The sequence below is a fragment of the Syngnathoides biaculeatus genome, chromosome 4 (genome assembly GCF_019802595.1).
Source record: "Syngnathoides biaculeatus isolate LvHL_M chromosome 4, ASM1980259v1, whole genome shotgun sequence".
Taxonomy (NCBI): Eukaryota; Metazoa; Chordata; class Actinopteri; order Syngnathiformes; family Syngnathidae; genus Syngnathoides; species Syngnathoides biaculeatus.
In genome coordinates, this window is record NC_084643.1 from 26,096,616 (window position 1) to 26,123,644 (window position 27,029).

At 41.2% G+C, this 27,029-nt stretch overlaps 1 protein-coding gene across 1 annotated transcript; it reads left to right on the forward strand.

The window, feature by feature from the left end:
• The first annotated feature begins 1,099 nt into the window (after positions 1-1,099).
• Positions 1,100-22,978, forward strand: npffr2a (neuropeptide FF receptor 2a). Its single transcript, XM_061817545.1, has 4 exons — positions 1,100-1,128; positions 10,392-10,633; positions 13,271-13,370; positions 22,126-22,978. The coding sequence occupies exons 1-4, from the start codon at positions 1,100-1,102 to the stop codon at positions 22,976-22,978; spliced, it is 1,224 nt and encodes a 407-aa protein (XP_061673529.1).
• Positions 22,979-27,029: the final 4,051 nt, after the last annotated feature.

Genomic DNA, 27,029 nt, shown 5'->3' on the forward strand with positions numbered 1-27,029 from the left:
TATATTTAGACTCAGAATTAGCTATTGGCTTGAAGAAACTTTTGCTATCCAGACGAGGACGTCAGAACTTGCTGTTTGAATCACTTGTGAGTAAATCGTTCACCCGGCGAAGTAATCACTTATCGTACAAGTACTTTGTGCTTGTGCATCACAAATGAACGAATCATGCTTTAGTACCTCAGTACTCCAGTTGGATGGATGGATGGATGGATGGATATATCCATCTCCAAGTCCAATGTCCAAACTGCTTATTCTCACAATGGTCCCAGCTAACATATCCATCCATCCACTTAGTCACACTCACAATCACACCTAGGGGCAATTTAGAGTGTTTTTGGGATGTAGGAGGAAACCGGGTGAGTGCCTGGAGAAGCCCCACGCAGGCACGGGGAGAACATGTCAACTCCACACTGGCGGGGCCGGGATCGAACCCGAGTCCACAGAATTAACAGCTAAACCACCGTGCCGCCCTGCTAACATGTGTTAATACTAAAATAGGTTATACATGTCCAGTGATGCTGAATCATTGAGCAACCAATGTCATGATGGTGTTTTTTTTTAACATGTATTCACAGTGACCAGCAGTCCAAACCTACATCACATCGCCATCGTACCCGTAACCCAATGACAAAGTAGAACATGCGGGTTCCTCCGTGGGCTTTTTGTCCACTAAATGAAAGGATCACACATTTTTAAATAAAGCCACATGACATCTTCTGGACTTGTCTTAAAGGTGAAAGGACAAAGATGTTATGGGGTCAGTTAAATTCAAATTTGAATATGTAATGTAATAATGTCATGTAATCCATGCATGTAACTTCCAGCAAGTTGTCCACTGTAGTTTAGCTAAAAATGAGATTTTTATGATGCATACTGAGTCCCCGCCATACATACCAGAAGCTCAAGACACCGAGATGAGGTTACTCCGTCCACCGCAACTGCAATTGCCAAACACGGCGTCCTACACACTACAGGCAATAGCGAGCAACGTGTTGGAATATGAGAAAGAGGAGGATTTCCACGAACACGAGCACCCAGGTGAACTTGGCATCATCGAACTGTACGTTTGAGTCGATCAGGAGATCCGAACTTGACAGAGATGACGACGAGCAGCCAAGTAACAGCCAAGTAGCAGCTGTACAATAGAAAAAGGAAGTTGCCACCGGCTCCATGTGACCATGAGTGTGACGTGACAATAGCATGCACGGTGGATTGGAATATTTGTGCATCCTGTAAATCCACGATTTACTTGGTCCTTGCTCTCTTTGCCACAGATTCAACTTCTTGTGGTTGTTCCTGAGCTCCGTGAGGACATTTTAAAATGCTACAAGGGAAAGGAAAACATTTACGCTCCTGGAAACCAAAACAGCTAGAAGCAAATTGACTCACGTGGAGCCAATAAACAAGTGGAGCCAATAATCAGTACATGAGCCTCACAAGGAAAAAGGAAGATACAAAGTCCTGCCGTCAACCCCAGTGAGATGCTGTGGCATGACCTGAAGGGAGCTACTCAAATACACATCCAAGGAATCTTGTTGAACTACAACAGTTTTGTGAAGAGGAATGGTCTAAAAATTCCTTTTGATGAAGATCACACCATATTTTCTGATCTAATTCTCCCCAAATTTCAGAAATTCCAAAGGTTTCACATACTTTTTGCTTCTCCTGTGCTCCTTGAAGGCAAGCCTCCTTGATTTCCAGCCGCGTGACAGCAATGGATCTGTTCATTTGCATTTGTGCGAGCAACTGAGTGCATTAAAACAAAAGTGACACACTGTCGTTCAACCATACAGCTTAATTAGCTGCATGCGTAAAAGTCCCTCAGTTGGCAAGTCCTCCATCTCCCCTTTTTCTAGGGCAGACGGGATGTTTTTGCACTCATTTGTGTCACGCAGGCTTACAGTGCATACATGAAACATGCTCACACCAGCTGTGACCTGCATTATCACTCTGGGTGTGCGCATTCTCACAGTTGCAAGAGGCTATCACTCTTTCGCCCACCCCCACCCTCTCCCTGCCCGGCTGCCTACGTCACGGCCTCAAAAAGGGTCCACGCGCCGCCGCCAGCCCGCCACTCGCGCTCACAGAGGCGGTCTGAGCGCATCTTCAGCCTCCATGACGCGCGAGGTGGAATCACACAGTTGGCCTTTTTTCTTTCCTTCTGAGAAACAGACGAGAGGCGTGTTGGACACGCGCGCTTTGAAAGCTTCAAAAATTAAAGGTGAGCTCCTTCATTTATGCACTTTGTACTAAGTGAGGAGGCAACTTGTCATGCTTGTGACATGATATATTATTATTTTATTTGCTATGACTAACCCAGTAATGGGTTCCTATTGTCATCTCTGTCGTTCATGCTTGTGAGAACATATACAGTATACATGGTATGCTTTTATATGATCAATACATATAGTTTGAATTATATTCATTTTTATGGTAATTTCATTTTTTCTGCTTTCTGAGAGTCAGTGCATCTTCCTTTACATTTACTTGTCATTAAAATTTGCGATTATTTGAATGTGCGCGTGCATGCGCGGATGTGTGTGGAAGTAATCGAACATTATGAGTATGTATCTTATATCTCTTTCATTTATAAGTTTAAAAAAATATTGGTTTATTTCTTTTCTTCTTCTTTTTTTAATTATGCATTATTGAAGTCACCTAGACTTAAGTCTGTCTCTTATATTTCAAATTTTATTTCATTACATCTATTTATTCATTTATCACATTTGTATCGATATTATGATGATGCTAATAATGCTGATCTGTTTTTGTAATTTTTCATCATGGATGGCACTCAGTGCTATGTTTGTCTCCTAACTTAATTTTTAACCATTTTTCATTTTGATTTTTTTTTCGTCTTTTTCAGTTTTTCATAGTTCTTAATTTTTTCATTTATTCCTTTATATATATTATGGAAGTCAATCAGCATGAACTGAATGTCTCTATTCAGACACATTTCATTTTTACATATTTTTTTATTTAAGTTGATGTTTTATTTTGGATTTGCATTAATACATTCTATATTTTTATTTATATTTACAGTGCTTTAAATAATGGATATTACTGAACATTAATTGTGCATCTCTTATACTGCAGTATAGCATAGTTATGGTTTACTTTTAAAAATATTTTCCTTTTCATTCAGTTGAATTATTTGTAACAAAGTATTTTTATGGAATTATTTAATTTGATGATTTTTCCATTGTGGCATTCAATTGATATCACTGTACCGTAAGACTACTTATATTTGTAATTTAAATGTTCTTTTTTTTTTTTTTCTAATCACAATTCTGAGCGTGTATGTGATTCAATTTTTGACTGGTGGAAACCGCCCAACATTGGGTGCGTGCGTCCCTCCCATCATCTTCATTTGTGGACACAGTGGGCTCATTGTGCCTGGTCCAGCCCCGTAGATCCACTCATGAACATACCCCAACGCACCCCCACCCTTTTGTTTTTACGCAAAGTGTCCAGAACTGTTCGGAGATATTGTTTTACATGACATGCAATTAAGTGTCATTGATTGTTTGGAGGTTGTTCCGCTAAACAATTAGGAGCAGTAATAACACAGCGAGGCGACAGAAAGGGAGCCGGGCGTCAAACTTGCTTTCAAGGAAGGAGGAACGTAAGCAAACGGGACGCGATGAATGGCAACAGCTCGGACAGAAGGCGGTTTCGGCTCTGGCTCGGAATAAACACGCTCTCGGGATTAGACTGTTATGCAATAAACAAAGACAACGGGGCTGTACTGTAAGCACTGAAGTTATGATCGATTTCAGTCCCCGTGTGAGTACGCGACTGTCATATACTGTAAAAAAAAAAAAAAGCACACACACACAGAAGGCACGGAGAAACGTATTCCCAATCAATGGGCCAAGAGAGTTGTTGATTTTTATGCATTATGACCAACGGAATGAGATTGGTAAAAATGTCCATTATGAAGGTAGTCACAAAAAAAGTCTCAAGAACATATGGAAGAAAACAAATGGCTGCCAATTTGGTTATTTTCAGTGGTCCTTTGGAAAAATAACTTTGGATGACCTGGTATTAAAATGTGCAACTCATATTTGACCTGGTTTTTACACAATTAGCAATATGAAACATACAGCAAATGCACAGGAAATTTTCCATTGCACCCTTGGGAAGGTCCTCCAAAGAGGATTTTTCTTTTTCTTGGAGAAGTCCATTTACAAGGAAACGTGACTCATGCATCTGTCAGAGCGGAGCATGTCATTGAAGTTTGGTGACTAATGTGTTTGTAGAATTGCATGAATTTAGAATTGTATGGTGGACCTGATTGAATGTTCTCCTGGAACATGTACAGCTAACGAGCCGTAGGGTTCGCCACCTTCGTCATAGCCTACTGATACACATTTGTTCCAGTCTATAAATACTGTATCATAATATCATCTAGCTCATCATTATCAAAAAACAGTTTTCACTCCAGTAGAGTCATCATTATCTCTACAGGTTCTACATGCATCATTGACTGCATGTTACGAGGAGTCTTTAAAGTTGATAAAAGGACGCAAAAATATCTGATTGCAGTTTCTGTTTGATGAGGTCAACTGGCGGCGCATTGGATAACAGATATCATGAAAATCTGCCATCAGCTGGTGAAAGCCCAATTTGAGCAATAGAAAAGCAATTTATAAAGGCCCATTGGCGCAAGTTTTTAGATATTACATAAATACAGACATCATAAGTAGATCTAGAAAAAAAGGCTCAAGGAACTGCTGAATTGGACGCACACAAACCAGACTGATAATCACCGCTTAATTACCATGTACGGGAGTTTTTGTGTGGGCTGAGCATGACGGTGAAGTTTGAATACTTGCCTGAAAACACAAAAATGGACAGTCTGACAAATCAGGCCTTGAACCCGGTTTCATTTAAGAACACATGCCAGAAAACACACAAAGATATTTGAAATGACCAATTTGATGGTTCCCCATTAAAATAAGAAATGTGATCTTTGAAAATTCAGCCCTAATAGCCAGTTTCACTTAGTCGCATCAAGTTTTGTAGGCGCTTCTACGATCAACAGACATGCAACTCATGGCTGAAAACACACGAAATCTGCCATTGAGGTGGCCATTTTGGAAGCATTTTCACAATTTCTAAGAATCCTCCGGAGAGGATCTTGCCCTGTGGATTTTTTTTCCAAATGTCAGCAAATATGAACCACGTACACGAAACAAATAGCCAACAATAAAAGTTTTTGTCTCAGTATGTAGGCGGAAGATTGGTAATTGGCCATGAAAGGTGATACTACGTCTTTTAGGACTTGGCAACGACAATCATAAGTTGACTTGCAAAAAGGAAGCTTTGCCCAGAAACCCACGGGCAGCCCGCCACTGGAATAAAAAAAACAACATTAACACCTTCTTAGTAGTGTGTAATTCTACATATGTTGTCAGCAAAGTAAAAGCAGACACCCAAAAACACAGTGAAGCAGCCGTTTTTGAGGTATTGTTTAAAAAAGACCTTTTTGACCATTTCCGGGGCTTCCATTGAATGGTTAAAAAAATACATTTCCATTGACTTTATGAAAGCGTTTTGATGGACATTCGGAGGGTTGGCATTTGTGAGCCTGCTGGAGCGTTAACGCTCACACCGAGGGGCGAATTACATCTGGCAAGCTCCCCGACAGTAATTACAGTGGGGACCATGCTGGGACACGCCCCAGGAGGGTGGGGGAGCGTCGGTGGGGGAACCGAGCGGATGGGCAGAAAAGATACTGCGGCGCCTTTTATCAGTGGGGGAAGTTGGAGATTTCCAGCGGTGATTGATAAGTGGCCGTGAAATGTGTAGAATGGACAAATGTGAAGTCTTTGATGCGGAGTGGTGCTGGAAGACTGTCGGGAAGCAGTCCAACGTCGCGCTTTGGACACGGGCGCGCTGTGTCGCCTGTCGAGAGTGACATGAAACGTGGACCAAATGGAATCTTAAGAGGTGTATAAGGTCTGAAACCGCTCCAAACACTCGTCAACGATGGTGAGCAGGGTTCACGCAAAGCTGGAGGGAAGTTTTAGGTCCTGCCTCTGGTTATTTGGAAGACGGTGGACATTTATTGGAAAAAATTTGGAGTGGGACACTGCCACACAGGCACGGTTTTCTAAATTGTTTACAAAAACATGCAAGCTGGGTTCATTAAGCACGCAAAGTTGTCTTCTGTGTTTATGAAAAGTTCAAAGATGACATTTTTTGAAGGTTTCCATTGCTTGTAACGTGTTGCTGCGAAATTGTCTTGAACAGTCGGTGAGGTTCGTGCCGGACTAAATTGTCTCCGACGTTTCCGAATATGCATTAGTTTGGTGTGGCGAAGACTGAATTCCGTGTACATTCGGTTGATTAAAGTCACGAAATTTTGTTCTCGTAAAAAGAAAAAGTTTTGGGTTTGTTATTTTGTGCTTAAAGCTTCTTTCGATCCCTCGGGGCCTCTTTTCACATCAAAGCCACACGCATCATTTTCTTCTTTACAAATTTGCTATCATCTCGATGAAGAACGAGAGGCCTTTCATTCAATCGATCTCGTCTTGATGATAAGAGGGAAACGCATGAAGAGGCTCGGGGCAAAAAAGACCCCAAATAAACAAAGAGTTGAATATGACTCCATGGGAGACGGCTGGTGTGATTGAAATCTTGAAAAATGCTGGGGACAGACGTAATCGAGCGGCTGAAACGATTCGCCGAGATGATGCTTGTCCGCTTGTTCTTTTGGACCTTTTGTCCACATGGAAGAAAACAGGTCAACCATTGAAATATTTGAAGACAACAGGCTCCAGGACCCCCGCGACCCTTGTGAGGATAAGCGACTTGGAAAATGGATGGATGGATAAATGAAAAGAAGAATTTTAAACTACTCTTTGATGATTACATGCAGCATGTGACAGTATATTATTTTACTTCAATATTTCAGGCACCCTTATGGGGAACAGTACACACTAAAGATTGACAATTGAGTCCAAATTGATTGATGACATCACTGATTTTGTTTTAGTGCAGTCAGGCGGTCCTTAACAATTTTGCACCAAAAGTACACATCTAGACGAAAAAAAAAAAAAAGGTATTAAGGTGAATGTAGTTGTGGTAATTAGCAGGAAACCTGCACGTTTTTCCTCTTCAATCTTGTGGAGGCTGGTTAAAAAAAAGTCTCTCTGTTTCCACTTGGGATTTTATGGCATATGAGGATGAATTTACATATTTTTTCGAGAGGTCATGTTGAATCTTTTAAATGTCTACGCTGAGTAGTCGATCAGTCGACTTGTCGAATATTCGGTTTCAACACATAGCACAAAGTGACTCTCACACTAGCCCCTCCCATTCTAAATTTGTAAAAATGTTTAAAATATCCATCGATCCATTTTCTTTGCCGCTTATCCTCACAAGGGTCATGGGTAGTATGCAACATTGATTAGACACATTGATTTGACACTCTAAATTGCCCCCAGGTGTGATCATAAGAGTGACCGCTGTCTTTCTCTATGTGCCCTGCGATTGGCTGGCAACCAGTTCACGGTGTACCTCGCCTCCTGCCCGTTGACAGCTCGGATAAGCTCCGGCACTCCCGCGACCCTCGTGAGGATAAGCGGCTCAGAAAAAGGATGGATGGAGGATTTAAACAAACTCCCACTTCTTTTTTTTATTTCATAGGGTCAAAGAAAAATCTGACAGGAAAATCAATTAAAATACACCCGCCCCCCCCCCCAAAAAAAAAAAAACCTTAAATGTGAAACAAAACAAACTTTTAAATCACAAAATTCTTCTAGTCACAGTGAGAGGGCTAACACATGCTACTGTTTAAGAGTCCTATCAATCTAATCATCCATTTTCTTAGCCACTTATCCTCTGACAGATAGAACCCGCCCCCCCCCACCTCCACCCACACACACACATACATACATAAAAGCAGTACAAGTGTGTTGAATAGGAAGTCACTCCATGATGTCTTTCATATTAAGCAAGCTTCCATGCATGTTTATGGTGAGCAAACCTCCAAGGAGGTGTTCGAGTGGTGAATTGTGCATACGTCTTGATAGCGATGCAAAAGCAAGCTGACATAATAAAAATCAAACAAAAGGAAAAATAATGGAAATCCTCAAGAAGTCGTCTCTTTGACAGGATTGCTGCTCCGTTAGTTCCAATTTAACAAAACAATGGGTTCAAATGTGTCCTTGCAATAGCAACCACAAAAACATTTTTTTTCTTTACAACTCCAGGGCATTAATTAAATAAAATGAAACGGGACTTGAATGCTGACTTTCAATTAAGACATACTTTCGTATCCACCCCTTGCGATGTTGCCAGACCAGCCAAGAAAGCTACGTTTGCGCTTGTCCTCACAGACAAATCATCTACTTGTATTACAGTGGCTTTCAAGTAGCTCGTAACTACACAAGTGCAGGAAAAGAAGATTATTACAATAATGATGATTATTAGTGTTGCTCTAGCTTGACATCTTCCATCCCTCCATCTGTTTATACTTTCACCCATCAACCCATCTATTCAGTTCAACCCAACTCAATTATAATCTCAGGGCACTTTTATCCATGGAGCAGGTCAAAAGCCTCACTCCCCACTCAATAGACTGAACTGAGAGAGAGAGAGAGAGAGAGAAGAGAGAGAGAGAGAGAGAGAGAGAGAGAGATTGAGAGAGAGATAGAGAGAGAGCGAGAGAGAGAGATGCTGTTTTTATCTGCACCTATAGAAGCAACAACACTCTTCCTATTACTGAGAGAGGGATGAGGTTAGTGTCAGAAACATCAGAACCTAGTAACAAGAAGTTCAACTAGGAACCTCAACTCACAACCTCGATGGGGTCGTGGTGGACCAACAACTCACCGTGGGAGAATGCAGATCAATAGGAAACACGTACAGTGGGTAACAGTAGAGGAAACATGAAAAATTGGCCGCATCAATCAACGTCCAACGTGAAACGTTAAGTCGCAGAAGTGTGAACTAACAAAAAAAAAAAAAACATAATATAGCTATTCATCAACATCTTGCACTCGGATATGCTACTCCAATTAATGAGGGCTCCTAAAGCAAATAATATTGGGACTCTCGGGACAGTAAGATGCTGAAGGAGGATTATGGATGACCACTAATCACGTTTTATTGAGGAGACATGCTATATATTTGCGCAGTCAAAAACCTAGCAAGATACTTCGACCGGACAAGCGCCTGATAACGTAAAGCTCGGAGATATTCTGTGGACCACAAGTAAAGCCTTCAGAGCTATGGGAGGGACGGGGGGAAATACTCTGGTCACTTGGTTTTGCACTTGACATTGTTTGACGTGCTCAATCATTTAGGGTTTTACAGTTGAGGAGAATCCATCCATCCATCCATCCATGCATGCATCCATCATTGCCACATTGGATTCGAAAATAATTATATTTTGCAACTTCACTCAATGGCTGCCTCCAATTGGGATATATTTCATCTTCATATTTTAATAGACAAAATGCCATTTAAAAAGAGGAAAGATGATGTTCCAATTGCCCCCCCCCACCTGTTTCCTATGACATGTAAATTGATACGTATGTTTGTTTGTTTTTTTGTCTTTGAAGAGTTGTGTCTTCAGGCTGTGCTTGTTTTGCTGTAACGCTCAAGAGCCTTTTATCCATCATTCCTATAAGCTAAATATAATGGCGGCTGTTGTACAATGATAAGGAATGATAATCAAAGCCTTCATTTACTGAATTGTAGGTCCAAAATATTTTGTCTTAAATTTCAAGAAACAGTCAATGCCCCAAAACGCACCAAATTGGCAAGCGTATGTACTTGGTGAGAATGTACGTATTTTACAGTTGCGGAACACGAAAAGCCCAAACTAACGAAGTAGTCCTCCCTTGAAAAAAATTGGCCCCCAACAGCAGTTTTACTAGTAAACACAAAATTGGGTGCCCATGTTTGATGACACAGAAAAATTCTCATGGCAAAAATTGAGCAGGAAGTTACATTTGGTTTGAAACCACTATTTTGGACCAAGTCCTACTCGGGAATTTAGCAAAAGGACTTACATTTAGAAACAGATTACATTAGTAACACCAGGATGACGCAAAATAACCAAGCTTTTTTTTTTTTTTTTTTTTTGCCTAGGCTATCTAGTATTGGTAAAACATACTGTAGGGACTGGTCACGAACGAGGCAGGGATTTTGAGCTTTAATATTTCCTTTCATTCTTATGACCCATTTGACGGATGAATACACCTGAACTGCATTTTTCCTTGAGGCCAATTTGTCACCAGTGATTTTGGGCCCCATAAATAAAAGACCGACTCACTCAGTTATTCGTCTGCCCTTAGGTTTAAAATGAATCAACATCAACAAGCGGACAACTGGACCCTTTTCAACACCTCTGGAGAGGGCGTCCTTCCTCCTAGGAATAACGTCACCTACGTGGGCTTTTACCTCCACCAGCCATCCACGGCGACCATCTTCATCGTGTCCTACCTGCTCATCTTCTTGGTGTGCATGGCGGGCAATGGCGTGGTGTGTTTTATTGTGCTGCGCAGCCGGAACATGCGGACCGTCACCAACTTGTTCATCCTGAACCTGGCTGTGAGTGACCTCCTGGTGGGGATTTTCTGCATGCCGACAACACTTCTCGATAACATAATTACAGGTACAGTAAATACTTGCCTCACTCACTTGGTTTGCTTATTGACTGTTGTTGTTCATCGTGTGTTGAGGAAATGGAGACGACACGGGAGCGCACTACTTGGTTGTCTGCTCAAGAAATGATTTTTTTTTTTTTTTGCACAAAAAAAGTCAAATTTTGCATGAGAAAAAAATTCACAATAATGCAGGGAAAATGACTTAATTCTATTGGAATATTTGCATGATTCCAAAAAAGGGTCAGAATTTCACGATTGGAAAAAGTCACCATTATTAGGAAAACAGTTAGGATATTAAGATAAGAGTGAATTTATCAGTTTATGTGAACAAAGTCAAGTAAAATGCTGAATTTTGCATTCAATAAAGTTTGACAAGAAAGTAAGTCATGTAATGAGACAAAAAGTTTGAATTACACAAAACTCAAGTACAGTAGGAACATTACAAAAACTGAAATAAATCATCATGTCGAAGTCTGACTTAATTTTATCAAAGTACTGAGAACAAAACCAAATCATATAAAATAAGTCAGAACGTTATGAGAGCAATGTCATTGTATTATAAGAATAAAGTAGTAATGTCACAAGGAATGAAGTTTAAATTTGCAGAATAATCAATAAGAAGGGAAATATTTCTGTTTTGCAAGAACAATCATAATACTAGAAAAACAAAGCAGTAAAATCATAATTACAGTGAGTCTTGAAGACGTTACAAAGTTTCTCACTACATATTTCCAAAGGTGCTATTGATGTTGGGAGCAATTCAGTTGTGTGGGAAATCATACAGGGAAAAAGTATTGAACACGCCAAGTGGTATTTACTGAATAATTTATGCAAAAGTTTTTGTTTGCAATGACACTCTTCAATGTCTATCCACAGTAGCCATCGAGTACCACTGGTCTTGTATTACAAGACTTCTATTGACGATCGTTTTAATGAACCACCATTAAAAAGTTCTCTTGTCCTTGCAGCTTTAATTGGAATTATTTCCACCGCCTCACTCGCATCTAATTAATGTCATTCATGAACTCCAGAATAGAAAGGTGGCAACCATGAGAACCTGTCATCTGACGTTGTCGAGACCGGACAACGAGCAGTCGGCTCTTTGATAAAAAAAAAAAAAACAAACAAAAAAAAAAAAAACCTTTCAAGTCCCGCACGTCATTTGGGTGATTGGGACACATAATGCTTTAATTGGCCGATAATGAGAGTTTTCTGGTTTGCGAGAGGACTAGATGAAAGGAAAAGCCGACTGAAGCCAGCGGCTATTGTCGGGATGCACTATGTGTCTCGCAAGAAGATAGCGTTAACCCCTTTTTCTTTGCTGCTTTCTTCTTTTAAAACACAGCATTATCTGACTGAACTGACCTGCTAACAAGTACTCAGGAAACAAGTTCAGGTTAAACGGAATGCTTTGTTTTAACACAATAAAATGGAGATGAAAAAGCCCCCCCAAAAGAGAAGTAATTGGGTGGGTTTCAGGCAAGCAAGCTGGAAAATTCAGGATAAACAGTTAGCCTTGTAATAAGAGAACAGCAAAAAAAAAAAAAACAGTGAAAACAGTGAAAATCAAATTTAGAATCAAATCAAATCAGGTTTGTTTGTGCAGCCCTAAAAGCAGTTTTGCAAGTGGCGTGAGCAGGTGTGTGCGAGACAAGTGTTGAAGAAAATTCAGCAGGAACATAAAGTTAGCTTACAAACAAGTCAATGTTAAGGAAAAATGCATATTTTTGTAGGAGATGAAGTCGATGGAGTGGGCCGAGAAGCAAACGAGCGGTAAGGAAACAGTTTGGGAGAACAGCTAATGTTTGCTTTTACAGCAAAGAAAAACAGGAGTTGAAACTATTTTGCAACTTGACTGGGAAAATTGTAAAACTGTCAAGGTCATAAATGTGTGCATTTTGTAGGGGTCAGCCACAGCAGGGCTCAAGAGGGAGCTTAAAGCAGTCCCAACAACTCTTGGTTTTCTACACTCAGAAACATGGAATAAGGATTCCACAGGCTATGAATACATTGTGAAACGTTCTGTAGTTCCTAATTTCATATACTGTACAAGGTGTGTCATAATAGTTTAAGAACTGGGGTCACGAAAGAAACTCCAAACTGCAAGTTTTCCTCTTCCAAATAATCTCCCTGGAGTTTAAAACACTTTCGAGCCTTTTCTGCCACCCGTTCATGCACTCCTGAAAGGATTCTTCTGTGGTCCTCCATAGCTCCGTCGTCACAACCATCTTGACCACATCTTCAAAAGAAGTCCCCTTGATGACGCCATTGAGCTTGGGAAAGTGGAGAAAATCAGCAGAGTTTTCACTCAAGTCAGCACTCTTGGCCAGGAAGTTTCAGATGTTCAGATCGTTGTGAACAGGTGCTGAATCATGTTGAAGCATGCCCGAGTTTTCCTGCCACAACTCTCATCTCTTTTCTATGAAATGAAGCAAAGCAGCAGCATCCTAGAACCTGACACACACCATAGACCATTGCTATGGGGACATTCTTGGTCCAGGTCAAAATTAACCCAAAACATGCAAGAAAAATGAATAGAGTGTCTTGGTTAAAATCTTGAAATTAAACTGAGTATCCGAGTACAACACTGTTGAGACTTTATCTCCCTGGCAGGGATTGAGCAGTCTCATCCCTTCTGTCCACAGGGTGGCCGTTTGGAAGCCTGGTGTGCAAAATGAGCGGGATGGTGCAAGGCATCTCTGTGTCGGCATCCGTCTTCACCCTGGTGGCAATCGCCGTGGACAGGTACGGTCCCCCGACAGCGCATTGATGATTTTCCACTGGCAAAAAAACAGCTTTGCTCCAGGTGACAATATCCCGTCATTTGTTGCGCAGATAGGTCGTTTTAATGCTTGAAGATACATGCTAACCTTAGCTTTCCCTTAGCTCTAGCTTTGGATGCTACACTGTTGTTATTTTTTTTAGTACAGTGCTTTTATTGTGTTTTACATTATTCAGTTTCAACTTCCTGGGTTTCACCTTACCAGTTCTATGGGGATTGAGGTGTGCTTTAAAGGTTTTTTTTTTCCAGTGGTTTGTTCTTTAGTGTTCTCTGCTTTAGTTTCAACTTCTTAGTGTGCCGCTCATAAGTGGCATACAAAATAGTGGCATAGGGCAGAGTGCACTCAAGTCCCTTTTCAAAAGGATGCACTCCAACAACAAAGATGTCTACTTTTTAGTTGCGTTACGTGACTCGCAGACAGGGACGGTTGCACAATGCAAAAAGAGGCCAGGCAAAGATCTTTCTGCTCATCAGGCGCTTCCTCTTCGAAGCTCACAATCTTCTGTCAAAGTGTCATGTACAGAGTCAGTGATCATAACAGGACGAGTAGAAACACAACATACCATACAGGAGATCCTCCAATTCATCAGTGGTTCGTACACTAAAAATTATACATAAATGGAGGAGCAGAAAAAGATAATAATGGTAATAGAGAGAATGCCAAGCACACATACAGCAATATAGGACATTGTGTGTAGCTGGACTAAATACTGTATGTGATTGAATAGGCTACAGCGTGTTGAGCTAGTACAAAGGTGGAAAAATGTTTGAAGTTGGTATTTCAACCCTAAATTATTAGCCACTAACTTTGTACATTCTGACAATGATTACCATGCTCTACTCACGACCGTAGATCAGTCGGCCCTAGGGATGGTCTGTCCCTGAGCACCTCAGGAGAGAAAAGAGACTGCTTTGGTTGAAGGAGAAGATACGCAAAAACAGAAAACAAAAGAGATGCAAAAGAAAAGTTGCTGTCCCATTGTTTCCTGCAGTTTGAGTTTGTTGCGGGCCCTGCTCTTGCTTTTAACTGGGGGTGTGACTAGTACGGATGCCGAGACTTGCCGCCTGGGGTCTCCGCCAACAGATCGGGGCTGGAAAAGACCAATCGGAGCGCGCATGGCTGCCTTCTTTGATCGAACAGTCATGGTCCGGGGGCGCACGCGCACATGGTGCTGACAAAAGACAAAGAAAAGGGAAAGGGGGAAGGGTTGGCCGAATCTGCCCCCTTAGCTAAAGGGGTGTTAGGCAAGAAGGGGAGGGAGCCAGAAACTAAGAGCAAGAGTTCACTTTTTATAGGTTGAACAGGTTGTGGAATGTTCAGAGGAAGCAAATTTGGAAGGCAACCCGTGAAAACACAATCGCACAGGCATCGCGTTATACCTACAACAAGGTTTGTTGTGTTGACCATTAACGTGGGAGCTCTTCATTGTTTTAATGTCTGCAGGTCTCTAATCACCACTGGGGGGATGATGTTCCATCGTTCTATAGTCATCAGTCACTCCCTCCCCCGGTCAGATGTGCAAGTCATGAGGAGGTTTTATGGTGTCCGATGATATAAAAGAGGTTTCCTGTAGCTTGTGAAAGCAAACTGGCAGGTTGAGATTCAGGACGCAGAAATGCTACAGTTTATTGGTTTAGGGGGTCGCCATGACAACCGGGCCATCGACTTATCCTTTTCAATGTTACAAAACCCGTTTCCTCAGTTGTCCAGCACAGTTTTTCTCCAAAGGTACATCGGCAGTAAACAAAATAGATAGCAGTACATTCTTATGCCATACCATTTTGAAAAATGGCATTCTTACATATCAAGACCAGCGTGCCAATAAACCAAGTGTGCAAAACCAATTGCTCTTCCCGAGCTTCGCTCTTAGTGCCCATCAAAATAACATCAAATCTGACATCCCCGCATGAATCTCAAGAAAAGTTGTATCTGCTTGAGAATAAAGGTGAATAAAAGTTGTTTTAATATTATGAAGCTATAGTTGCATTTTTGAAATTTGAAATGTGAGCGTCTTCCTTTATGTTTTGCTTTACTGGATAAGCGGTAGAAGATGGATGGACTTTATCTTGGGTAACAGTACTACTCATAGTTGCAGTATATTTAATTGATGTTCAGATAATGACACAGTCCTTAGAAAAAAAAACATCTTGCACTTGGGATTCCATTCGGATCAATATTGAACCCATTGAAGGCATCACAACATTGTAAGTGACATCTTCTGGATTTTTGTTGTTGTTTTGGTCAGCCTGTGCTTGCCCTGCATTTAAGACCAATTGCCTCATTACTCCAGATGACAGTTTGACTTGAACTCTGCAGTCAGTTGCAAACTGGCCTCTCAAGGATGGAGAAGCGGCTGAGCTGCCACCGTATTAACAACAGCCGGTCTGTAGCGGCTCTTGTCATTGTGTCCACCCTTTACCCAGCCCGAGGGGGTCTGGTGCCACTGGAAAGGACACATGAGAGTTTGTAATGCTTTGGGAGAAGTCAGCGTCATCTTACATATCTGTCAAGCGCTTTGATCGGTCCTGGATCTAAGACAGTGAAACCTCCTCTGCTCTTGACTACAATATCACACTTCAAAATCAAAAAGCACAGCAAGAGTGTTTTGAGGAACAACTGATTTTATATTTCCAGAAGTACTTTTTTTCCATCTAAAGGAATATTTTATATATTGATATACTGCACTCATTTCTGTATGAGCCCCCCCCTTTTTTTTTTCCCAACCCGGCAGAATGCTTTGCCTTTGTTTTAGTGTTTTTTCCCTTTGCTATTCTTTTATCTATTTTATTTTTCGTTTTATAACATTATTCTAGATTGTATGTTAAATTCCTGGTTTTGACCTGTGGCCATGGTTCATCTACTGGTAAGGGAACTTTATTTTTCAGTGTCTTAAGGACACCTTGACCTCCATGTCACTTGGTTTAGTAGTTTGGATTCCTAATTTTAACATATATGGACATCCCCCCACCCCCATCCTTTTACCCCATGTTCAGCTTTTCTTCTTAGAGGTTCATTTCTGAGAACCAGACTTTGGAAGCCCACTGCTCAGTCTGGTTTCACCCTCCCTTTCAACTCCCTTTAATGGACGTTATCTTCTGCAGTGTCTAAAGACAATTTTTGTTTGAATGACAAAGTTTACTTTTCATCCCATTATGCTGTAGGGACTGGATGCCATTAACCTGTACTTAACCCTTTGATATCTCATGTAGTCTAGCAGGTACGAATCCTGGTTTTCAGGTGCCCCGGCTGCCCCTCCTGGTGAAAGATGTTCTTTTCTGTAATGTCTGACAGCAGCCTCTGAGCGAAGGCTCGACTCACTGTATTTGGATTCATGAACGTAAGGGTGACTCAGTTTTTATTTGACATCCCTGTCCAATACGGTTTTGAAGTTAGGATTCCTTGTTTTCAACCGAGTGGTTTGGGTTTAACTCTTGGAAGAACTGAGTGGCCTGGATTTAACTCTCAGTGTACTAAGTATCTTTTCTGCGGTGTCTGAAGGTAACTTTTGGTTTCAGATGATTTGTGTAACTACATTTGGATTTAGGCCTTGGTTTTCCCACATTGTCTTGCGGTTCAGTTTCCTGATTTTTCTTTTCTTCCCCAGTCAGCCTGGGTTCTACTCACATTATGAGAATTGTTTTTTTCTCCAGGGTTCAAAGTCAATCTTTGTCTGAAGACAATGTTTCCCCCTGCATTTGATTTTAAAAACCGTATGTACCAATCGCAAACTTAAATCACTTTCAATTAGGGTAGAGTCTAGAGAGACGAGTGGGTGAGATTCCTGACTTGCATCTGGCTGCCTTGGCTTGATTACCACTAGTTATTTTCTCTCAGATCAGAGACCAGCCTTAGCCTGAAGGTCCACCACTTTAATCACACGATTTGAAATTAAGAATTGGAAATGAATAATGAGTGGCCCTTATCCCAAATTGACAAATCCCTATCAAATATGGACTAATGGCAGGAATTCCTAGTTTTCACCTGTATGACTCTGGACTCTAGTGTGTTTTGTTTTGTGAATAATTCTCTGCAGTGTATGAGGGGAACCTTAAAATGAAGAAAATGGGTTTTACCAACTAACCCTAACGCTAACTCTATTTCCAACAGTTTAACTTGGACCTCAGTTTACCTGAAACGGGCCACCTAACCCTAATCACTGACTTTACCTTCAATGCAATGATTTTATAAAACCAAATTACTTTTGTTACATGTATGCAATGTATCATAAAACACGGTGTGTTCCAGTTACAAAATCAATGCACAGTTACAGAGAGAGAACATATTTGTGCATGGAACAAAAAATATTTTTATGCTAGTTTTGTTGCTTTCAAATAAAATACCCAATGTCTGTTTGAGCCCTCTTTATGTCTATGCAACAAAACCTAAAAACTTGAATTATTCACCTGTCTACAAAATGCTGCATGCTTCTGTGTGCAGTCATCATTTTATTGCAAGTACTGGAGCGTGCAGTCAGCTGTCAACCTAATTTAGCGCTGGGATTCCCTGATTCCAAAATTGACATATGGTTATCCCATATGTTCTAGTGTAGGCCTGGCCAAAGAATGGTCCACGGGCTACATCCAGACCGGCTGCAGTCTCTGGCCAGCCCTTGCAGTCTTTATAAAGTACAAAAAAAAAAAAAAATCTGAATATGAAGAGCTTTTTTTCCTGAGAGTTTAATCTGCCCATGTGTTGGCAGTATAAGAGTGCAAGTGCAATGAATTGTCTTCAGTGGTGCCATTTTAGCAACTTCTGTATTTGGTGTTACTTAAGTATATCATACCTACACAAGTAGCATCTTATTGAAGCAATGTAAATGCGCTAAAATTATACCATACTTTGTGTAAACACTAAATTATTATAAGACAATTGAGATGAACATGTTGGTGTCACCTTCGTCAACTGTTCCAGGTTTTCAGAAGGACCTTGTGGAATATTGCTCCTCGCGTCATGAGAGGTTTTAGCACATCTAAAGACCCTTTTTTGATTACCATCCTTAATTTAATCTCTAAAGTGACATGTCACTTTCCCATATGGTCTAGCAATAGGGTTCAGCTCGTGGTATGGAACAAGCTTTTTTTGTATCTTTGAAGACTCCCATTGATGAAAGACCCTCACTTTGAAGTGCTGCATTTTGGTATGATGTGTCCTAACCCCGAATGCACGAATTCCCATATCATCTAAAGATCAGGATTTCTTTTTTGTTCCCAGAATCTGAAGCTGGTTTTTGCCCTGTCTTCTTCTTTTCCTTTCGGCTTGTCCCGTTAGGGGTCGCCACAGCGTGTCATCTTTTGCCATCTTAGCCTATCTCCTGCATCTTCCTCTCTAACCCCAACTGCCCTCCCTCATGGTTCCCTCACCACATCCATAAACCTTCTCTTTGGTCTTCCTCTCGCTCTTTTGCCTGGGAGCTCCATCCTCAGCATCCTTCTACCAATATACTCACTCTCTCGCCTCTGAACATGTCCAAACCATCGAAGTCTGCTCTCTCGAATCTTGTCTCCAAAACATCCAGCTTTGGCTGTCCCTCGAATGAGCTCATTTCTAATCCTATCCAACCTGGTCACTCCGAGCGAGAACCTCAACATCTTCATTTCTGCCACCTCCAGTTCAGCTTCCTGTTGTTTCTTCAGTGCCACCGTCTCTAATCCGTACATCATGGCCGGCCTCACCACTGTTGGTAAACTTTGCCCTTCATCCTAGCAGAGACTCTTCTGTCACATAACACCACCAGACACCTTTCGCCAGCTGTTCCAACCTGCTTGGACCCGTTTCTTCACTTCCTGACCACACTCTCCATTGCTCTGTATTGTTGACCCCAAGTATTTGAAGTCGTCCACCCTCGCTATCTCTTCTCCCTGTAGCCTCACTCTTCCCCCTCTATTTCTCATTCACGCACATATATTCTGTTTTACTTCGGCTAATCTTCATTCCTCTCCTTTCCAGTGCATGTCTCCATCTTTCCAATTGTTCCTCTGCATGCTCCCTGCTTTCACTGCATATGACAATATCATCTGCTAACATCATGGTCCAAGGGGATTCCAGTCTAACCTCATCTGTCAGCCTATCCATTACCACTGCAAACAGGAAGGGGCTCAGAGCTGATCCCTGATGCAGTCCCACCTCCACCTTAAATTCCTCTGTCACACCTAAGGCACACCTCACCATTGTTCTGCTGCCATCATACATGTCCTGTACTATTTTAACATACTTCTCTGCCACACCAGACTTACGAATGCAGTACCACAGTTCCTCTCTTGGTACTCTGTCATAGGCTTTCTCTAGATCCACAAAGACACAATGTAGCTCCTTCTGACCTTCTCTGTACTTTTCCACGAGCATCCTCAAGGCAAATAATGCATCTGTGGTACTCTTTCTAGGCATGAAACCATACTGTTGCTCGCAGATACTTACTTCTGTCCTGAGTCTAGGCTCCACTACTCTTTCCCATAACTTCATTGTGTGGCTCATCAACTTTATTCCTCTATAGTTCCCACAGCTCTGAACATCCCCTTTGTTCTTAAAAATGGGAACTAGAACACTTTTCCTCCATTCTTCAGGCATCTTTTCGCCCGCTAGTATTCTGTTGAATAAGTTGGTCAAAAACTCCACAGCCATCTCTCCAAATTGCTTCCATACCTCTACCGGTATGTCATCAGGACCAACTGCTTTCCCATTTTTCATCCTTTGTAATGCCTTTCTGACTTTCCCCTTAGTAATCATTTCCACTTCCTGGTCCTTCACTCTTGCCTCTTCAACTCTTCCTTCTCTGTCATTTTCTTCATTCATCAACTTCTCAAAGTATTCTTTCCATCTATTTAGCACACTACCGGCACCAGTCAACACATTTCCATCTCTATCCTTAATCACCCTAACCTTCTGCACATCCTTCCCATCTCTATCCCTCTGTCTGGCCAACCTGTAGAGATCCTTTTCTCCTTCTTTCCTGTCCAACCTGGTGTACATGTCTTCATATGCCTCTTGTTTAGCCTTTGCCACCGCTACCTTTTCCCTACGTCGCATCTCGATGTACTCCTTTCGCCTCTCCTCAGTCCTCTCAGTATCCCACTTCTTCTTCGCTAATCTCTTTCCTTGTATGACTCCCTGTATTTTGGGGTTCCACCACCAAGTCTCCTTCTCCCCTTTCCTACCAGATGACACACCAAGTACTCTCCTGCCTGTCTCTCTGATTAGCTTGGCTGTCGTAGTCCAGTCTTCCGGGAGCTTCGGTTGTCCATCGAGAGCCTGTCTCACCTCTTTCCGGAAGGCCGCACAACATTCTTCCTTTCTCAGCTTCCACCACATGGTTCTCTGCTCTACCTTTGTCTTCTTAATCTTCCTACCCACCACCAGAATCATCCTACATACTACCATCCTATGCTGTCGAGCTACACTCTCCCCTACCACTACTTTACAGTCAGTAACCTCCTTCAGATTACATCGTCTGCACAAAATATAATCTACCTGCGTGGTTCTACCTCCGCTCTTGTAGGTCACTATATGCTCCTCCCTCTTCTGGAAATAAGTGTTCACTACAGCCATCTCCATCCTTTTTGCAAAGTCCACCACCATCTGCCCTTCAAAGTTCCTTTCCTGGATGCCGTACTTACCCATCACTTCTTCATCGCCCCTGTTTCCTTTACCAATATGTCCATTACAATCTGGACCAATCACAACTCTCTCGCTGTCTGGGATGCTCAGAACTACTTCATCTAGTTCCTTCCAGAATTTCTCTTTCAACTCTAGGTCACATCCTACCTGTGGTGCATAGCCGCTAACCACATTGTACATAACACCTCAATTTCAAATTTTAGTCTCATCACTCGATCTGATACTCTTTTCACCTCCAAGACATTCTTAGCCAGCTCTTCCTTTAAAATAACCCCTACTCCATTTCTCTTCCCATCTACTCCGTGGTAGAATAATTTAAACCCTGCTCCCAAACTTCTAGCCTTACTACCTTTCCACCTGCTCTCTTGGATGCACAGAATATCAACCTTTCTCCTAATCATCATGTCAACCAACTCCTGAGCTTTTCCTGTCATAGTCCCAACATTCAAAGTCCCTACACTCAGTTGTAGGCTCTGTGCATTCCTCTTTTTCTTCTGACGCTGGATCCGGTTTCCTCCTCTTCTTTGTCTTCGACCCACAGTAGCTGAATTTCCACCGACGCCCTGCAGGTTAGCAGTGCCGGGGGCGGGCGTTGTTAACCCGGGCCACGACCGATCCGGTATGGGATTCTTTAGATGAACGCTCATATTTGTTTGGCACAGTTTTTACGCCGGATGCCCTTCCTGACGCAACCCTCTGCATTTATCCGGGCTTGGGACCGGCCTACAGATTGCACTGGTTTGTGCCCCCCATAGGGCTGCATTGGTTTTTGCCCTGTCTAAAGGCTGCTATTGGTTGAAGGTTCCATGCGTTTGATGGGCAACATTCAAGATCAACCTCCCTTTTATTAGCCGCCTAACACAAACCATGTCTTCTCAATTTCAATGCCATGACCCAATTCTCCAGAGTCCTGTATGGTCAGGTGGCTAGGACTCCTGGTTTTCACACACAGTTTCAACTCCTGGTGTGGGAATAAATACTAAATGCCTCACCCTCAGACACACATAATACCTTCAGTTATGCGAGATAAACTAAATCTCATCAGTTTAATGATAGGTTGATGTCTGCGTTTGGCAACCTCTCTTATTCTTTTCATCTGTTGACAGATTCCGATGCATCGTTTACCCATTCAAGCAAAAGCTGACCATCTCCACTGCCACCCTGATCATCGTAATCATCTGGGTCCTGGCCATATCCATTATGTGTCCGTCGGGTGTGATGCTACAGGTGACGCAGGAGCAGAGCATCCAAGTGCTGCTGGGGTACGACAACAAAACGACTCCTTTTTACTGGTGCAGGGAGAACTGGCCCAATCAGGACATGCGGAAGATTTATACCACCGTGTTGTTCGCCAACATCTACCTGGCTCCGCTGTCCCTCATCGTGGTCATGTATGCACGCATCGGCATCACACTTTTCAAGACCGCCATGCCCACAGGCGGCAAGCCAGGTCACGACAACCGACACAGCGTCTCCAAAAAGAAGCAACGGGTGATCAAGATGCTGCTGATCGTTGCCTTGCTCTTCATCCTGTCCTGGCTGCCCCTGTGGACCCTCATGATGCTGAGTGACTACGCCCGGTTAACGGAGCAACAGTATCGCATTGTTAACATCTACGTGTACCCCTTCGCCCACTGGCTGGCATTCTTCAACAGCAGTGTCAACCCAATCATCTACGGATTCTTCAATGAGAACTTCCGACGAGGATTTCAGGTGGTGTTCAAGTTTAGCCTTTGCGCAGCCGACGGACAGCGGAGGAAAACATACTCGCACAGGCTGCAGCCCAACTCAGTGCTACCGGCCAATAACGTGCAGACATCCCTGGAGCCCATCTCGCTAAACAGCCTGGACAAAGCCAGCTCCAGGCGGATGCACCAAATTGCGGAACAAGACTTGGTCTTGGAGGACCTGGAAAAGGGGTCCTGCAGTAGTGGTGGGGTAACGGCTGTGTCCATTTGAACCGATATGTTCCTTGTGATACTTTCTTGGGGTGGTTCAGATCTTATGCCTGAGTGCCAATTTCTCCAGGAAGCTACCTCCAATGAAATGAAGACAAGTTGCTGACCTTCATTGTCTCCGACACAAACAATCCGGGTCGTGGACATTCCCAAAAACCTTTTTGCAGCTTTGGAGTTTGAGTTAAGATGACTGGAAATAAGAATGACAAAGTATCACCCAGAATAAAAACAGTAACTTCCGGTTATTTGTATCACATCAACCTCCACAAAACAGGAAGTAGCAGCCAACCTTTACATATTAGTGGGACTACTAAAGTGTGACTCCACCCAAGAAAAGAAGTACTTTCTGCTCCTTTGTAACTGTTTCCTCCATGAACCAAGAAGTAGCCTGCAAATCTAACTCGTCCTCACCTATTGGAATAGTTTTCTGTTTCAGTGACTATGACTTTGGGGTGAATGGAAACATTTGACCTAGAATTGAAATGCACCTATTTTTTGCTTCGAAACAACCAAGAGGCAAAAATAATATCACCATGTTACACCATCAACAATGAAGTATCCTGCCGATTCCCAAAAAGTTTGAACTGTTTCAATAGGGTGGTGTCCAAACTATGAACATTAATTTTCTTAGCAGAATGAACTAAAATTTGACATTTGATTGAGGGTTCCTTATCACTATCAAACCTACGAAGTACAATGCAATTAACCCAAATCATTGCTTAATGTTTGAGCTTGAAAGTTAAATATGGCATTGTTATAATAGATACTTGCAACTATCACGTCAAATAGTTTATATGTGCAAGGGTCAAACTGACTTATCTGTTTTAAGCACGTAAACTTTCATTTTCACGGGTACGCCCTGAAACTCAGCATTCTCTCACAAAAAAATAACTTAAAAAAATTAAAATGAGACATAAGAGAAAGAGTAATGTATTGAGCCAAATGCGCTACAAAATGTTGATTCTGTTACCTTCCCACTGATGACACACAAGGTTAGTGTTTGTGATACTGTGAGATAAAGTTCTTGTGAATTTGGTACCAATTCATTGTGATGTAAAGTTGCTAGTTTGACCTTTGGTGAAGTTTTAGCTCAATGTTAAGCTTGCAATGCGACTCTTTCCAATTTTTTTCAAGTATGGTAAAATCATTCATATGTTATTTTTCTGTCTGTCATCAGCTCTTATGCTGGTTGAAAGACTAAAATAAACTAAAAACCATCAGTGAAAGCTTGCAACCCACCGTTTAACTTGTTAGGTGCCTCAATGTTGGCATAGAAGTATTTTATTTTCTCACACACACAATTGACTGGACTTAAGGTCCACACAATGTAGGCTGAGCCTCGGAGCAGAAGGGAACACATCAGACTTTGTGAAATAGTCCTTTGCACAATATGAATGAACTTAATCCAAGTGTTGCACTGAGGTGACAAGTCATATATTTGAACAAAGTTAAGACATACATTTGTTTGATGCCGCTATTCAGCACCAACACTTCTTTGTCCATATTCTGCTTTTGCTGGTTCACGCCACTTTCTTCTTCAGGGTCAGGGGACTGTAGGCATCAAAACTGGGAAACGAAATTTGAATGATTCCGGGAGAACTGACTCAACGTTAGTCCCAGTTCTAATCGGTTCTTATTTCTCAATGCACAACCCTATTTGTGACATAGTGATGCGGATCCAGAAATGTCCAACCCAGTGTCAAAATGGTACCTTCCATACATTCGTAGCGTCCTCCTCCATGGACCGGGGGAAAAAAAACAACAAAAAAAACCAAAAAAAAACAACGTACTTAGCTAAACAATCCAAACAAACCAAATTTGGTCATTCACTACTTTTGTTAGGCTCATTGAACCCTCCAAGCGATGTGGAGTGCAGATGAAAGTGGTATATCCAAATGGACAAGGGTAATAAGTAACTCATAATACATTTTTGGTTCATTTTGGTACTCCAACGACACTTTGGTAATCAATTAAGGAGTTGTTTGTTAGCAGTGGTAAAGAACAAAAGAAACGCTTGTCCTCTAAAGCCATTCAGATCCACTCTTATGTCATCATGACGTTAGAAAGCTGCAACAAATATTGGCGAATGCGATATAGTCTACGGCCAAAATCTTTTAATTGGGGATGCAGTAGAATAACTGAATACTTCTTTTCTTCCCTACCTTCAGAGCTTTTGTGTGTATTTTGATAACTATTCAAACAAAAGGGCCAAACAAAGTTTTGGCAACTTGCAAATGAAGGTAATAAAAAAAAAGAAAGAAAAGACCAAAATACTGTAAATAAACATGTATTAGATAAAGGTAGGTGTATAATTTAGTGAGAAAAAATGTTAAAATGTATAGTATTTAAAAATATAAACAAATTATGTTTTTGTTATTAAAAACATTATGTCAATCAATTATATTTCTTTTTTAAAAAAGACAAATCTCGAGTCATTTTTAAATAATAATAATGAACATATATTAATTCATTTTAATATTTAGAAAATCTGTTATTTTTATTCAAATGAATTCAGTTGTTCAATTCAAGCAAGTGTTTCTTTAATTAAACACAATGAATTATTCATGAAAGATGTCAGATTGAAACCCATTTCCGATAATACCACTATGGTATTATTTTAAACATGAAATGGTGTATGAAGAAATCCAACCTATTTTTATATACAGAATTTCAATATAATATTTTTTAGTTTAATTTTAGTTGAACAATTTTAAATGTAGTCTAAGCGACCACATGAAACAATGTGACAGGTTGTTGCTGCGACGTCGGCTCGTCGTCACACAAATCTTGCATTGCTATGACAACGCTTTAACGTCTGCTTTTAACGCAATGTAGTATTGGCGCACCAGCCAGGACTTGTTCTTCTTATGTTTTGTTAAGCACTAGCTTGGGCACTAACATTATTGGATGCAGTACTTGTACAAACATTTTTAGCATATAATTAAAACATTAAAAATAATTTCAAGGTAAAAGCAATGGCTTCTTTTATTCTGAAATCTTCATTGCCGCCTACATGCGGGATTAGGTGTTATGTATTCATAAATGGCTCGTCATCTTCCATAAATTTCCATAAACACCATATTGTAAGATAAGCGGTTTAAAAAATACAAAAAAAAAAGAAAAAAAACTAGAAAGAGGCCTGCAGAGGTAGCTACAGAGACAGTTGACTGTATACATGGAAAAGAAGAGGAAATAAAAAGTCTAAACACCCCATTTTTATGATATGATTGAATGAGACCTAGATTAACAATGTAAAACATTGGGCTGTACAGCCTGTTTAACGCAATCGAAAAAGTGAAAACAACAACTGAAAAACGTCTTGTAGTTGCACAAGTATGCACACCATCTTATTGCTGGGATGTGGCTGTGCTCAGAATTAAATATTCACATTCAAACTCGTGTTAAACAGGAGTCAGCAAACACCTGCTATTATGTTAAAGAACCTAAGATGAACCCCAAATAAAGTTCTGCTATCATTTTTTTCCCCGGTCACTATTTATATTTCCTCCACCATTACAACATAAAATATGCAAAATGCATGTTATGGTATGATGAAACAAACCAAGGTCGAACATTTTTGCTATAATAGCATATATTATATAACAATATACGTTTGGCACAAACACAACACTGCTGATCACCCAAAGAGTCGGAAGCATAGTGGTGGCAGAATCATACTTTGGGGCTGCTTTTCTTCAGATGGAATGCAGGCCTTAGTCAGTGTGGCGGGAATCATGAACACTTCCAAACAGTTGGACTACAAAACTTTAAGGATTCTGCTATAAAGCAAAAAATGAAAAAAATATGAGGAAAAACTGAAATTGATTTTGGGTTAATGATGGAAGCCATGCGCTAAATTGAGTTTGAAAGTGATCAGTTCATCATCCCTTTTTAGAGGAAGATGTGCACATATGTGCAACCACATTATTATCCTCTTTTATCTCCTTTGTATCTGATTTTTTGACGGCTCCCATACTTTTGCAGCAAATAACCTTTATTGCCGTACGCAAAAAAAGTGAAAATGATTCCTCACGTAGTCAGCTTCTTAGAAG